General features: G+C 42.2%; 2 protein-coding genes across 6 annotated transcripts in view; one reads left to right on the top strand and one right to left on the bottom strand.

Moving 5' to 3' along the window:
* The window catches only part of usp9 (ubiquitin specific peptidase 9), a 34,385-nt gene extending 24,786 nt beyond the window's left edge, over positions 1–9,599 (top strand). For 2 of the 5 annotated variants that reach the window (XM_063887657.1, XM_063887659.1), the window contains 11 exons: positions 872–995; positions 1,075–1,300; positions 1,517–1,646; positions 1,756–1,959; positions 2,191–2,411; positions 2,500–2,588; positions 2,679–2,835; positions 3,117–3,329; positions 4,522–4,551; positions 6,035–6,133; positions 7,531–9,599. In XM_063887657.1, the coding sequence (XP_063743727.1) occupies positions 872–995; positions 1,075–1,300; positions 1,517–1,646; positions 1,756–1,959; positions 2,191–2,411; positions 2,500–2,588; positions 2,679–2,835; positions 3,117–3,329; positions 4,522–4,551; positions 6,035–6,133; positions 7,531–7,794 (1,757 nt within the window). In that variant the 3' untranslated portion in view covers positions 7,795–9,599. The remainder of the gene's footprint in view (positions 1–871; positions 996–1,074; positions 1,301–1,516; positions 1,647–1,755; positions 1,960–2,190; positions 2,412–2,499; positions 2,589–2,678; positions 2,836–3,116; positions 3,330–4,521; positions 4,552–6,034; positions 6,134–7,530) is intronic. The other 3 variants (XM_063887658.1, XM_063887660.1, XM_063887661.1) reach the window with 2 other exon arrangements.
* Positions 9,600–11,263: 1,664 nt separating this feature from the next.
* On the bottom strand, positions 11,264–14,212 carry rpl8 (ribosomal protein L8). The gene is made up of 6 exons (XM_063887662.1): positions 14,089–14,212; positions 13,333–13,476; positions 13,097–13,238; positions 12,363–12,581; positions 12,138–12,253; positions 11,264–11,461 (listed from the first exon to the last, which is right to left on the bottom strand). The coding sequence occupies exons 2-6, from the start codon at positions 13,468–13,470 to the stop codon at positions 11,303–11,305; spliced, it is 774 nt and encodes a 257-aa protein (XP_063743732.1). The 5' UTR covers positions 13,471–13,476; positions 14,089–14,212; the 3' UTR covers positions 11,264–11,302.
* Positions 14,213–14,616: the final 404 nt, after the last annotated feature.

Raw genomic sequence — 14,616 nt, forward strand, 5'->3', positions numbered from 1 at the left:
TGTTTCACAAGAGGATAAGCATTGGAGGGCATCATGTTTACTACCTTCTTTCCAGTTTAGATACTAATGTGTTTTCTGCTGAAGTGGTTTTTTAAAAACACTGTAATTGTTTACCGACCAAACCAGTGACCCGGTGTGTTAGTCTGAAAGTATCATGTGATTTATTATTGATTGACTGGCCTTAGTCAGAGATTAGTGGACCTTTCCGTAGCTCTGGGGTCTCCTGGTTGCATTTTGTTTCATCCTCATTTAGGTTGGATTCAAACTGCATAAATTGTGACAGCATTAGTCCTAATATGATGTACCTGTCGTACAGTCACTCATTGCCTTTGTACTTGATGCACATTGGATTTAAATTGGGACTTCTTATTGGGCTTGAAGCGTTATTTACAGTTGTGCTGGCATTGTTACCTTGAGTAGTTCATTTATGATCCTATTATTAGGAAACAAAAGTGTATGATACAAATTAGAAATAGACAGCCTTAAAGCTGAAGGTCTGCTCTTTAAGGTTATAGATGTTATTTTATTACAAAGCCTGTGTGCGGGAGTACGGAGCCAGAACAAGGGCAGGTGCATCAGTGCCCTACTTTTTGCACACTGCAATATAGTTCTATGCATGGTATGGCGTATACTTTACATATCCACGTTTTTGTTATTTGCTTACCGTGAGTCTAGGTCCTCGTTTTGGAACACAGATTATTCAGATGTATTCTCTTTTAACAATTCAGTTAGATGTTCCAACATAGAGTCAAATATAAGGTGTCAACGTTGGTCTCTGGGTGTAGCTTTGAGGATTGTTGTGGTTTTATGGTATAGCACTAATGAGCAGATTACCTTTCACTGTTGTTAACCATTGCGCTCTTTTTATCAGGACAAGACCACCTTCTGCCTGAGGCAGAGGAGATTGCTATGATAAGTGCTCAGCTGGCTGCTAGGTTCCTCTTCAGCACAGGTTTCCACACCAAGAAAGTGGTACGGGGTCCTGCCAGTGACTGGTGAGCTCCGTCTGTGTCTGAGTTTTTAGATGTCCTCTCTGTGTCGTCTTCTATAACGTTCTCCTTGTCCTTCCTGCAGGTATGACGCCCTCTGCATCCTGCTGAGACACAGTAAGAATGTACGCTACTGGTTTGCACACAAAGTCCTGTTTGCATACCCAAACCGGTTTTCAGAGTACCTGCTTGAGTGCCCGAGCGCTGAGGTCCGTGGTGCGTTTGCCAAGCTCATCGTCTTCATCGCTCACTTCTCCCTGCAAGATGGGCCATGCCCCTCCCCAACCGCCTCGCCCGGACCTTCTACTCAGGTTGGTTTTAGACTTCAGCTGAGCTCTGTGGAAAATGGGCTTTTTATTGGAGCTCTCTGGAGGTTCCTTTAAGCTGCTTGAATCATAGGTTTCCTGGAAGATAATTAAAGCCCTTTGCATCGCAGGTTACCGCTGAGAGGCTTCTCCTCCTGGTCTTTTCATATTGATGTAACCCTGCTGTTTTTTCCCCTGTTGTTCTCCATGTTTGTGTATCAGGGCTGTGATAACCTCAGTCTAAGTGACCACCTGTTGAGAGCTGTACTCAACCTGCTCAGAAGAGAGGTTTCTGAACACGGCCGTCACCTGCAGCAGTACTTCAACCTCTTTGTCATGTATGCAAATCTTGGTAAGGAGCGCACAGCATTCACAATCCTGCCATGTACATCTGTTCCTCTGGGAATGATCAAATCAGAGTTCATGCCAAATGTTAATAATTAATTGTTCGGGACTTAAAGATGTTTCCCCCCTCGCAGGCCTGGCAGAAAAGACCCAGCTGTTGAAGCTGAATGTCCCTGCCACTTTCATGCTGGTCGCTCTGGACGAGGGTCCTGGCCCTCCCATTAAGTACCAGTACGCTGAGCTGGGCAAGCTCTACACTGTGGTCTCCCAGCTGGTCCGTTGTTGCGACGTCGCCTCACGCATGCAATCCTCAATCAATGGTGAGTGTTTTACCTTTCAGCCACAGAAACATGTGATAAGAACTCATGACAGAATTGGAGCCCAATGAAGATTCCATCCTTGCTCAGGATCTAGTGACTGACATACCAGCCGCTCTGAGCTCTGTGTTGTGTATGCGGGGCTTGGAGCTGAGGGCTATTATGCATGAAGGAAGAAAATGCTTATGTAAATACAACACATTTGCCTCTAACTCTAAACTTCCTCCCCTCCAGGTAACCCTCCTCTCCCTAACCCGTACGGTGACACCAACCTGACGACCCCTGTGATGCCGGTGCAGCAGCTGGTGGCAGAGATCCTGTTTGTGAGGACCAGCTACGTGAAGAAGATCATCGAGGACTGCAGCAACTCTGAGGAGACGGTGAAGCTGCTTCGCTTCAGCTGCTGGGAGAACCCTCAGTTCTCCTCCACTGTGCTCAGTGAGCTCCTCTGGCAGGTGAGCAGAGAGGGGCTCTATAATCCTGGGGGTGGCTTACTTGGTTCTCTCCACAAGACTTCAGATTGTGTGTGTGTTGCATCTGCAGGTGGCATACTCCTACACTTATGAACTGAGGCCTTACCTGGACTTGCTGCTACAGATCCTGCTCATCGAGGACTCCTGGCAGACACACAGGTCCGACTCACTGCTCTGTGTTTAAATGAGGAGTGCTGTTTATTATGTGATCTGAGTTTGAGTTTCTTCTTTACCTGTTTGGTGGTGTAGGATCCACAATGTGCTGAAGGGCATTCCCGATGACAGGGACGGGCTCTTTGACACCATCCAGCGCTCCAAAAACCACTACCAGAAACGAGCCTACCAGTGCATCAAGTGCATGGTGGCCCTCTTTAGCAACTGCTCCGTGGCTTACCAGATCCTACAGGTACTCACTGACAGATGTCTTTTGAATTTTGATTTTAAGAATGTTTGGAAAACCCTTTGTGTCTTAAACACAAGAACACATATGGTCAAGAGTTATTGATTAAAGAAATGGAACGTGGGCTTCTTTCTTATTTTATTTTTCTTGTCAAATCACGATAATTAAAAATATGACTTTTGCATAACAGGGCGAAATAAAGGACTATATAGAGCAGTGTGTTGCTCCTTCATTCACAGGTGGAGCCATATGTTCTAATCAGCTTGTTCTTCTTCTTCCGCACACAGAGTAATGGTGATCTTAAACGAAAGTGGACGTGGGCAGTTGAGTGGTTAGGGGATGAGCTGGAGCGGAGGCCCTACACGGGGAACCCGCAGTACACTTACAACAACTGGTCCCCTCCGGTTCAGAGCAACGAGACCTCAAACGGCTATTTCCTGGAGCGCTCGCACAGCGCACGTATGACTCTCGCCAAGGCCTGTGAACTTTGTCCTGAGGAGGTAATCACATTGACATTTTAACTCACCCAGCCACCCACACACACACTCATTTACATTACCCCCAGTCTTAGGGACTGTGCTTTGGGAGCCAAACCATTAAAGCTCTAGGACACTGTTTGTAGGTCAACATGTGATAGACAGTGGAAAACATCTGGATTTCAGAACAGGCTGCTTAAAATCCATATCAGACTTTTCTGATCTTCAGTATGGAGGGGGTTTTTCTGTTGCATGCAAACATGCAAATACTTGGGAAAACACCTCCAGTAAAACATTTCTGATGTTGCCATGGGAACATTTTAAAGGGGCAGTTTGGCAAAGGGCAATTTATCCATTGAGATTGTTTTTGTGTGAGCTGCTTTGTGAAACGTTCTGTCAAGATGTTTTCCTACTCTCTATCATAAAGGAACTAGATAGCATCTGGCTTACCAACAATTCAACAGCAACGTCACTTTTCAGAAATCATTACCCAGTTACTAAAAATAGTCCACAGACCATTTTGTGAGCAGTTTCAAGTAACCGGTTCATGATTTCTCTAAAGACACATGACACACATGACAAGTGTTTAGTCACCAGTGCCATCTGTTTCTATTGTATACGAGAGAAGCCATGCATCTCTACACCCAATTTCTCCTACACTTGCAATTCACACTAAAACAATGTATATATTTTTGATTTTGGGGTGAACTGTCCCTTTTTAAAAAGTGGGGAGGGTAACATACATCCCACAGATATTCAGTGTGAGCCAGAGGAGCTTAAACATCCCACCTAATCTCATTAACATGACCAGCTTTTATCGTTGTGTGAAGGTATATCTGTAATAACGACATTTTTACTGATTCATTTATTGTTTATATGTCATTATAAATTGTTTGGGTTTTTTAGCCAATGCTTTTTGTTTTTCCTGAAATTTTATGGTATGATTTTTCTAAATCATTTAAAAGTGACCGTCATTTGATTGGACCCATTTACTAAAAGTGTTTCCAACAAGCCATTAAATGTTAAATGTCCGCCCTAAGCTACAGCCATGAATATGTTGCTATGCTGAATGTTTTTGTCTTTTATTCATGGCTGCAGTTCACAATGCATACAAATATCATTCTTTTTTGTTCTCACTTAAAAATAAGTTACTTGTATTTTTATGTTGACAAATCCAGTCAAGTGACACACTTCTCCTGTAATATTCCATACACAGCTCAAGTGTACTCAGGGAAGCCCAGGGAAGGTCAGTATTCCAGGCACCACAACATAAAGGAAGGAAATTAAATGTTATTAAATAATCAGCAGAGAAACAGTTGGCCTATGTTTTAGATCGCAAACACATATCACACTTTGTTTAGCTAGCATTGCAAAAATGTTAAGTTACTTGTAGCTTAAAGTGATCAGTGGCTAGAAGCATTGTGCCCTGTTGAGTCCTCCTAGATTTTCCCATTGTCAACTTTGCTCCATTTTCTTTTTGTCCTATTTGATATGCATTTAAACGAAATTTCACAATAAAACCTGAGCACATGAGGTTAGAGAAAGGCTATCCAAAGTGCTGCAGTGATACATTAATTAGCACTTTGAGTTGTCAACAGTTGAATCTACACTATAAACCTGAGATGTGTATTATTGTTTTTCTGTTCACTTCTCAAACTGTGTGCAATGTTCATGCTGTGGTAGTTACACAGATAGTGACCATAGATTAAAGATTAAACTAAATTGCCGTCCTCCATCCGGTTGTCCCCTCGCATAGTGAAAGAGAAGGTGCACAGGCAGCCTTTTAGTGTAACTGGCATTATAAATCCGGTTCTACAGCCGCACGCAGCGCTGCACGGTGAGGCCCAGTGATTCGCCAAAGCAACATCACTGAAATAGTCCATCTCACTCTAGTGCTCTTCTTTTTATTTTTTACTCCCTCCCCTAAACTCAAACTGTGATGCCGCCAGCCACCTGCATCTGATTGAAAAACTCATAGCCTCATCTAAACTTCACATTAGTTTCAATATCTCATCTGAGAACACTGTACTGTGCAAAGTTCTCACTTGTGCTAATGTAGCCAGAATAATTTGACATTACAAACACCCAACATACATTTAAACGGAATAATCCCATCTGTTAGATATAGGGAACCACACTCAAAAACACAAGAACACAATTTGACATAAAACCCTTTAATTTAAGGTCGTCAATCATTTTGTTAGAGGTCACGTATTACTAAATGAGCTTCATATAAATGTGTTGATAGCCTGACAGGTTCTGTTGTTATTCCACTTAAGACTACATCACGTTATAATATATATATTGCAGAATTATGATTAACAATTAAGTGATAAGGCTGCAGTTAGTTGACATTAGTACGTTTAATAAGATAACACTTATCCGCAGCCTTGTCTCAGTGAAATGACCTCCACTGAGAGCTTTCCACGCGCCTCATGTTAGATATTTTTCTAATGAATTAGCCGCAGCTCTCCAGCTGAGAGGATGCTCTCAGGTGTATAATCCTCCCACACACAAAGTGAAAACTCATTTAAACATAATTTACTCGATAACAGAGCGCAGTTGGAAATGTAGCTTCCCCACATAACTCAAAAGCTTCAAATTATACCCACTGTTTGTATCCAAATAAACTAGCATTTCCTGCTGTGTAAATTTCATAAAAATACATTCTGTTTTTACTTTGAAAGTGGAAAATTAATTTGCGATAACGTTTATCTCATGTCTGCTAGGAGCCCGATGAACAGGAAGCACCTGATGATCAAGACTCTTCCCCACCCGAGGACACGTCTCTGTACCCGCACTCTCCTGGAACCACACAGTTTCAGCAGGTAGTGTCTCAGGGACCGTTCACATCCTCATGACAGTCGGTGACGCGTGTTGTATGATATAGCTATACTCGTGCGCGTTGTGAGGTTTCTGTCAGCTTTTGTAGCCACGAGTAAAGCCAGGAACGACGGCTTTAGAGAATAGTTTGAAGCTTTGCTCTTAATGTTGACGCTCAATCCACACTTGAAAACTGAGCAGTTTATTATTTTGGGATTGTAAACCTTCTGCACGGTTACAGTAATCACTAGGGTCCATTAATATTAGTATATCACTATTTGTAGAGTTAGATCCCAGTGATCGGGATTGTCTCAAACCTCCTGTGATCCAAGCCTTTTTAATAACGCTAAAAATCATAAGGTCAAAATGTCTTAAACAGAGTGATTTTGTTCACCTTTTTAAAAACATAATCTGCCAGACCATAGACATTTCCTGTTTCAACCTGGAGTGTATTTCGTGTTGTTTGAGTCTGAGATTTTCCATTACTTTATCTAATTGTTGATGATAGGTCAGCTTCAATCTGAGGAGAATCAGCCACCAAGAAATCGATGTAGAAAAGGCCGCCGCCTCTGCTTGGTCAGCTGTGATCCTTTTAAGTCCTATGACTTCTCCCAGATATGTCCGTTAAAAGATTAGGATCATTAAAGGATTAGGCTGGCAATAGTCTTATGTTTCTGTGATCGTCAACAAATCCTGTTAAAAGAGCCGAGCAAACGATGCTTGAGCCCTGTCTCCCAGTAAGCCACGAATCGACTCCAACTCAGACGTGTCCATGATGATGGAGCAACATGTCACTCAGGGAGAAGCGTGGTGTGCTAATGTGTTTTAAATGAAACAACAGGGCTCTATGGGGCAGGAACGGGATCAGGCCTCTGATGAACGCACAGTATTTGTTAGTGTGATTGGGTTGTTGGTGGTGTTTATGCTCATTAAAGGTTAAGTTGATATTTATATTTAAGTTACCAGTTTTAGTGTTAGAAAGTTGAAATGGTAATTAATCAAGTTTTCTATGTGTAAGGAGTTACTGTGTATCTATAAATCATCTGTAAAAACACATAAATGGATTAACAAACGTATAAAACATTTTGTTAATCATTTATTATCTCAACCGACTGTAAACATTACCTTACTGACTGTAATACAGCTTGTAAAGGATTGTAATACGTGTCTATCATTATAGATAATGTTGATTGATCATTTACAAATCATTAGGACAATAATTACTCAGGGTTTTTTGATCAAGTTTTCTCATAGACTTCTATACAGGCTGTCTTGGTTCTTTTGGCCCCCTGCTGGCCATTAGACGGACTGCAGGTTAAAGGCAGAAACACTGATCAGACATTGATGTTTTCACTTGACTGATTTTTGCCCACTCCCCCTCCCTCTCCCCTCCTCTTACCAGAACAACCACCCCCATGGGCAGCCGTACACCGGGCCTGCTGCTCAGCACATGAACAACCCTCAGCGTCCCGGTCCTGCCTCTGCCCCGACTCCAGGGCCCACCCAGACCACCCCCACCCCAGGCCCCGGTCCCACTCCCGGCCCAGGTCCGCGAGCACAAGAGAACTGGGAGAGCACCGAGGAGGTCGCCCCTGCCCCTGCCCCCGCCCCCGCCCCCGCCCCCACCACCTCTACCACCCCAGCGCCTGCCCCGCCTAAGGAGTAACGTCCCGCCCCCTCTGCTGTGCCTCGAGCCTCCATCGTCCCGCTCTCCTTCCTCTCATCCTCCGGTCAACAGAGCTCCTCGTCGGGCCTCTCTCTGTCTCTCTGTCTCTTTCTCTCTCTGGCCCCAGGGCAGGGCAGAGCTGGTGGCCCCCTCCCCCCCTGGTGGCGCTCTTCCCTGGCCTGGGGCTGCCTGACCGTGCGACAGGGGCCTGCTGGCGGCTGCAGAGGCGAGGGAGTGGAAAAGAGTTCTAATAAAGAAAATGTACCCAGAGCCGACGATGCTGATGCGCTTGTCTACACGACGAAAAGGTGTACATAGTATGTTAATGTTTTTGACTGTTCAGATCCCCCAGGAGCATAACTCTGTGTGGTTTGCTGTTGGGAGATGTTGCAGATATTATGAAAAACAAAATGGATATTATAAATAAGAAAAATGCCCAAAAAAACCTGTAAGAAGACAACAACTCCTCTTTGTTTTATCACCCATGCTCAGCAGTAAAGTTTGTTCTACCATCGGACGGTTACTGGTCATTCAACTGTAGAAGGACGCATTGTTATTATCATAATTATATTATTATTCTTAAGTTCCTTGGCAACCTTATGACCCATGCCGAATCAACTCACGAGCTGTGGTTGGTTTTAGTGTGAGATCTGGAATCGTTGGGTGGACTTTTACGGTGTTTGGTTGATGTGAAAAAGCAGTGATGCAACATTGTTCTGAAACTCATTGCCTTTCTTTTTTTTTTTTTTGTTCTGGTAATAATTCAATCCTTTTTGAAGCTCTAGTTAATATGCTGTAACATTTAGCATGGCTTCTCACCAGAATAGTGTAGCCCGAGGGAAGACTTGTGATCATAACAACCTAAAGCTGTTCTTAATCCACATCTCCAAGAAGGGTGTTGTGACCCTTAGGTTTCTTTTTGTTTTTGGTTGTTTTTTTTTTCTACTCATCTACCCGATCTACAATGAGGGCGATATTTTGAACCAATGTATGAATAAGTGGCTTTTCAATTGCACATTATAATCCTACAACTTCAACATTTGGCAGTCCGTTTTTGGTGGGATAGACAGCTTAGCTTTCATATTTAGGAAATCTGAAAAATGAAACACATATGCAACAGAATCGCTGCACTGGGTTATCTGGTGTTTGATAGACTGGTTCACTTCCCTCTCTGCGATAGAGCCTAGTCGTAGACAGACTCGCTGACCATCGGCCGCCTTTCTGCCGTGGAGCTGGTCAGGTTTGGCGTCGTGGATTAATTTCGGGATGAAGTCACTAACCCTCGCCCTGTCGCTCCACGGAGAATAGGTTCCCCAGCGGGGTTTACCGTAAGAATGGCGGCTGGTTAGTCGTGTTGCAACTTGAGCTAACGTAATTCTGTAGGAGTAAAAAGGTAAACATCAGTAAATACTGTATTTAATTGGTAACTTGAATGCATGTATTTTTTTTCTTCTTTTTTTTTGTCTAAAACATACCAAATACTCCTGCAAATGAAAATATTCTGCCCATCGTATTATATTTAAATATTTTTGCTCTTATTTTATAGAATTTATTTTGTTGTATTTCACTAAAAATAGAATTTGATTTAAGAGGAACATTTTTGTCCTTGTGTTATTTTTAAAGAAGATATTGACTGTACAGAGTTCTGCGCCCTGTTTTTTGCCGACTTTTGTTTTGGCCATGGTGTGACGTTGAATTCTGGAGCTACAGTCGCGATGTGGACTTTCACTTTGTGAGGTTTTTTGTGCACAGAAATATAACAAAAAAAGCATTGCGCCCTTAGCAAATAAAGAACATGGAATCTTGCCCGTGTCTCATTTTTCACATGTGGACAATAAACATCTGCCAAGCATCACAAGAGTTCATCCAGAAAGTCTGAAATTATGAACACAATATCCATGTTTCTGCATCCCACTCCAGAGGGAACGTCTGTAATCTGGTGTTTTGGGTAAAAAAGACAATAAGTAATAAAGCTGGGGAAGGTGGATAATATTCAGAGAAAAAATCTGAACGTCTGAGATTAAAGTTGTGAATAAATGAAAATAAGAGAAATTGAATTTTCTTTGAGATTGTAGTAACAATTTTACCCAACAAAAATGTAATTGTTTTGAGTTTCAAGTCCAATATATTTGAAAAAATATAAGAGAAAGTATGTTTTGTGACTCCTTTGAATGACCACTTCATATTCAGTTTAAAAAAGGAATGAAGAGTTTACTTTTACATGTACTATTTAGGATATGTGACCAATTGAATACTTTTTGTATTACGTACACGAAGCTAAAGCGAATACCGTCACACTCAAAGGTACTGGTTATACAGTTTAATAACCGTGACGGTAGGGCTCATTGCCGAACTGTTGGATTACGCTGCATGACTCTAATGTGGCAACAACGTGTTCAATGTTTTCAAATAACTCAATAGTTAAATATCATCTAGTTTTGAAATTGTGCGCCAACCCTGCTATACAACCCAGCCCTTTGTGCCACTGACAGAAAAGAATAATATGAAAGTGTAGCCTCGTGAGATAAAGGTCCTGTGATTGTGTTAAAGACAAAACTTTCTGGAAATAATGACTTTGTATCTCAAAATGAGTTGGTATTTCAATATGAATCTCTAGAGGTTCATATTCTCATTTAAACAAGAGTAAGAGTTTTTTTCCATCACCTTGGCAGAAATGGGCGTCTTTAACTTCCTGTTCAGAGGGAGGGGGGCCCCTTAAATGGACAGAAGAAATAGAGAAATGCTTCTGGTTCAGATTTAGTCTGTGGATCCCCCCCACCCCCCAACATCTGCATGCCTTTAAAACGCCTTAAATAAAAAAGGGACATTTGGTTTTTGGTCCACCTAAGCAAGAATCCGTGAATGGGTCAGAGCAACAGAAAACATTTTTATTACCAAATAAACTTTGGAGCATCTGCTCAGTAAAATCTCCCTTTGGATGGACCCAGCATTTTACAGGAGGGCCTGTCCTGATACATGAGCTCCCCCTAGTGTTCCCCAGTTCCCAGACATTCAGGGACAGCTAGTTAAACCCTTCTGCCTCATTTCATAAAAAATACCTGTCATTGGAGGGGCAGCCTGTGTCTAAATTCAGTGGCAAAAACACTCAAGTTAAGTGACCTACAAGTGTTTTCTGCCTGATTGGCATGTCTTGCATGAGTAGAGGTCAAATCACCAATGGATTTTTTTATTAAACATTAAGCACATTTGAAAGAAATGTTTGAATGAAAAGCGAGCTTCAGTTTCCTCTGACTTTGTGCTTTTTATGTTCCGTCTAAATCCGTAATGTTTTGTACATTTTTAAGCCCAGGTTCATGCACTATGCACTTGCAGTAAATAATACATTTGTATACCATCAGATTGTACATGGTTTTCTGGTATGAAGTAGATAAAAACAAAATGAATATGCAATGTTATTGATGTGCAGCAGTCTGTCTGTGTCTCCAGAAAATCAAACAAGAGATTAGAATCTTTTGGAACACATTTTTTATTATCAAGAAAGTCAGGTTTAGTTCTCCTTCTCCTGTACGGTCTTTGTTCCACGCAGTCTGCCGGTACGACGGGCAGCAATAAGACCGACCTTGCGACCAGCAGGTGCGTCCCTCCTGATGGTGGAGGGTTTGCCAATATGCTGATGGTTACCACCACCGAAGGGATGCTCAACGGGCTGCACAGAGGGGAAAGAAAAAGGAGATCAGTGAGGAACTTTGGTAATGTAGTTCCATCCTCACATTGAGTGAGAATATAGATTGCAAATTCCCCCTCTCCCTTGCCTATTGGGCTTCATACTTGCCCTATTTCTAGAGAGCAGAGACTGGCATGAACACAAGCTTTGCAGAAAGACTGCCTCTCCTATGAAACTCTTCCTTTTATCCTGACCCAAATAATTGAAATGGAACTAACAGAATCACTTTACCTCCCATTTAGTTCAAAAGAAAAATCATAATCACATGCTAAATAAGCTAACCAAACTCTGGCATTTAATAAATTAAAACGGGCTTTATTTTTTACTCTACTATAACATTGAGCATGGCAGCTTTCCCCAATCATTGACATGGGGAGGAGAGACTTGCGCAACTAATAAAACAGGTTTGCAAAACAGTAAAATATAACTACAAGAAACTCAAAACAAGGTGAGAGTTCACTAACCAAACCTCATCCTACAACAGAAAGCCCATCGCTTTTATTTTCAGGCAGATTTACTTATAGATAACGTCATCAATAGAACTCCAGATACTGGTTAATATGAACTACCAGCATAGCTGTTGCACTGGACCAACATCTCATCTCTCACTACTAAAAGTAGTTGTTACCATCATGTACAAGACAATGTGTTCACTTACGTTCATAGCCACACCACGGACACGGGGCCAGCAGTTTCTCTTGGCCTTGTACTTGTGGTAGGCACGACCAGCCTTCAGGATGGGCTTGTCAATACGACCACCTCCGGCAACCACACCTTTAGAAACACACGGGCAGAGTCAGTCAGAGTGCACTGGTACGAACCAATTCTCAAACACCAATCTTGTGCCACAGTTAACACCAGTTTCAAACATCAGGGTCCTTACCGACAACAGCTCTGTTGGCTGAGGCGATAACTTTCTTGGAGCCTGAGGGCAGCTTGACTCTGGACTTCTTGGTCTCAGGGTTGTGAGAGATGACTGTGGCGTAGTTTCCTGACGCACGGGCCAGCTTGCCTCTGTCTCCGGGCTTCTCCTCCACGCAGCAGATGATGGTTCCCTCAGGCATTGTGCCGACGGGCAGGACATTGCCAATGTTCAGCTGAGCTGTGAGATGAAAACATAGAAAGACATACACTTTATCATAAATTCTAACTCCTCCCCCGATAACAAGCACTGCATTTGAAAAAGAACATGTTCATTGAACAATCCTATAATTTAATTTCACTACATTTGACGTCACATTATAGGCTAACAGTTTTAAGATAATGCCTTGTGTTAATGGTTTTGAGGCAGTATTAATGCCTGTACACCAAACAAACTAAAGACACCTTAAATGGTATGGATTCGGTAAGATTTGCTTGTGTCAGTTGAACGCATCCGAAGAAAACTGCACTTTGGTATTTAAAGTCATAAATAGACCCTGTACAAGCTATACAACAGCATTCGTTACGTCCATTTCAAACCATTTACATAACAGAGACTTCTAATTCTCAGTCTAAAAAGCAACATTATATATCTATAAAGGGTTCATGTTAGTGCAAGGCTGTGGCTGAGACGACACATCAGAGTACTGTGAGCATCTGCTTTAAGATTCATCCAACAGAGTCTACTTTTCTTACCCTTCTTGCCGCAGTAGATGAACTGTCCGGTGTGGATGCCCTCAGCAGCGATGAAGAGCTCGGTCCTCTTCTTGAACCGGTATGGGTCGCGGAAGGCCACTTTGGCCAGGGGAGCACCACGGCCGGGGTCGTGGATAATATCCTGAGGGCCGGCAGAGAAAACACAATGTCAGTATTCACTTAACCAGTGACACTACTTCCACATGCTCCTCAACAAGGTGCCACTCTTCACTTACCTTTACGATCCCCTTGATGTAACCATGGCGTTCAGCGAAGTCAATGTGACGGAGTTTAGCAGCACCTTTTCTGTGCTTGACGTGGGCTTTGAACACGGAGCCCGCACCTTTTCTCTGTCCCCTGATTACACGTCCCATCGTGTACTGAAACAGGACGAGAGACAGCGTTATTTACCAGCCTGACATGTGAGTGCTAACAGTGAGGCTAATTCTTAAAGATATATACTGTCTTTACTAAACTCCTTAATGTTTTAAGTGAAAGAAACTTCGGCAAACATGTTATTGGGTGGTTAAAACGACATTAAAATGCAACTTAAACCTCACATGTTCCTAGCAAAATACTTAACTTTCAGGCTATCGTTAGCCTAGCACACTATGCAACGTAACTTACTTAATGCTAATGGTACGATACAGTGTTGTCACCAGGACGAGCACCTTGCCGCTAACTCACTGTCAGTTATTCACAAATGAAGTTATTACCAGCTTCTCTAAACGGTATTCAGTAAATATAGATACATCCTGTGTGCAGCCGTTACCGGCCCTTTAGCCGCTACACACCGCTAACCATGTCATCGCTGAGCTACACACAAACACACCAAAATGCTTTAAAACTAACATCTCTCCTTAAAATACTCAAACGGTATGGCTCTTATATACTTAATCAACAATAATAATGGTTTGTATAAAGTGGATGATCTAATAAAAACGGGATTTAAAGCAGATTTTGCCAACGGAATCATACAGAAGATGTCCTACCTAAACTCCGTTGACGGAAAGAGGAAGTGCAAGGGGAAAAGCGGAGCTTTTCTTCCGGTGAAATCACCGCGGAGCATTGTGGGAGTTGGAGGCAGATAAACATCCGTGTAGGAAGATAGTTAATCTTTAAAAGTGGATAAAGTGTCTTTGTGTGCTCTTCCGTTTAAGACGTTCTCCTTATTATATACATGTTAATGCATTATGATAATACAATGTTATCTGAATATACCTTTTGCCCCTCACCATTTTATTTGGTATTCAGTAGCACTAGCACAGTGTCATTTAATGATGGTCAACTTGACAACAAAACACAAGGCTGCAGTAGACATTTATGATCCTTGGATGTTAAGAGATGGACAACAATTGTGGTTACAATGTCACATTTAAAGTGTTTTGATAGAAGATCAATACAATCTGATTGACTAAGTATGGGTTTCTGTCATCATAAACCTATCTAGCAAATCTAGATATGTATGTCTTACTTTAAGAATCTCAAGGTAAACCTGAACCAGTATGTAAGTGTTGAAG

Source organism: Eleginops maclovinus, chromosome 7 (assembly GCF_036324505.1).
Source record: "Eleginops maclovinus isolate JMC-PN-2008 ecotype Puerto Natales chromosome 7, JC_Emac_rtc_rv5, whole genome shotgun sequence".
In the NCBI taxonomy this organism is placed as follows: Eukaryota; Metazoa; Chordata; class Actinopteri; order Perciformes; family Eleginopidae; genus Eleginops; species Eleginops maclovinus.

Bases quoted from the DNA above. Each gene is read 5' to 3' on its own strand.
- rpl8 (XM_063887662.1), bottom strand. From the start codon at position 13,470: ATGGGACGTGTAATCAGGGGACAGAGAAAAGGTGCGGGCTCCGTGTTC. The intron at 13,239-13,332 runs GTAAGTGAAGAG...GCCGGCCCTCAG, and splicing joins ACATCAAGGGGATCGTAAAG to GATATTATCCACGACCCCGG. The intron at 12,582-13,096 runs GTAAGAAAAGTA...TTCATCTCACAG, and splicing joins CATCTACTGCGGCAAGAAGG to CTCAGCTGAACATTGGCAAT.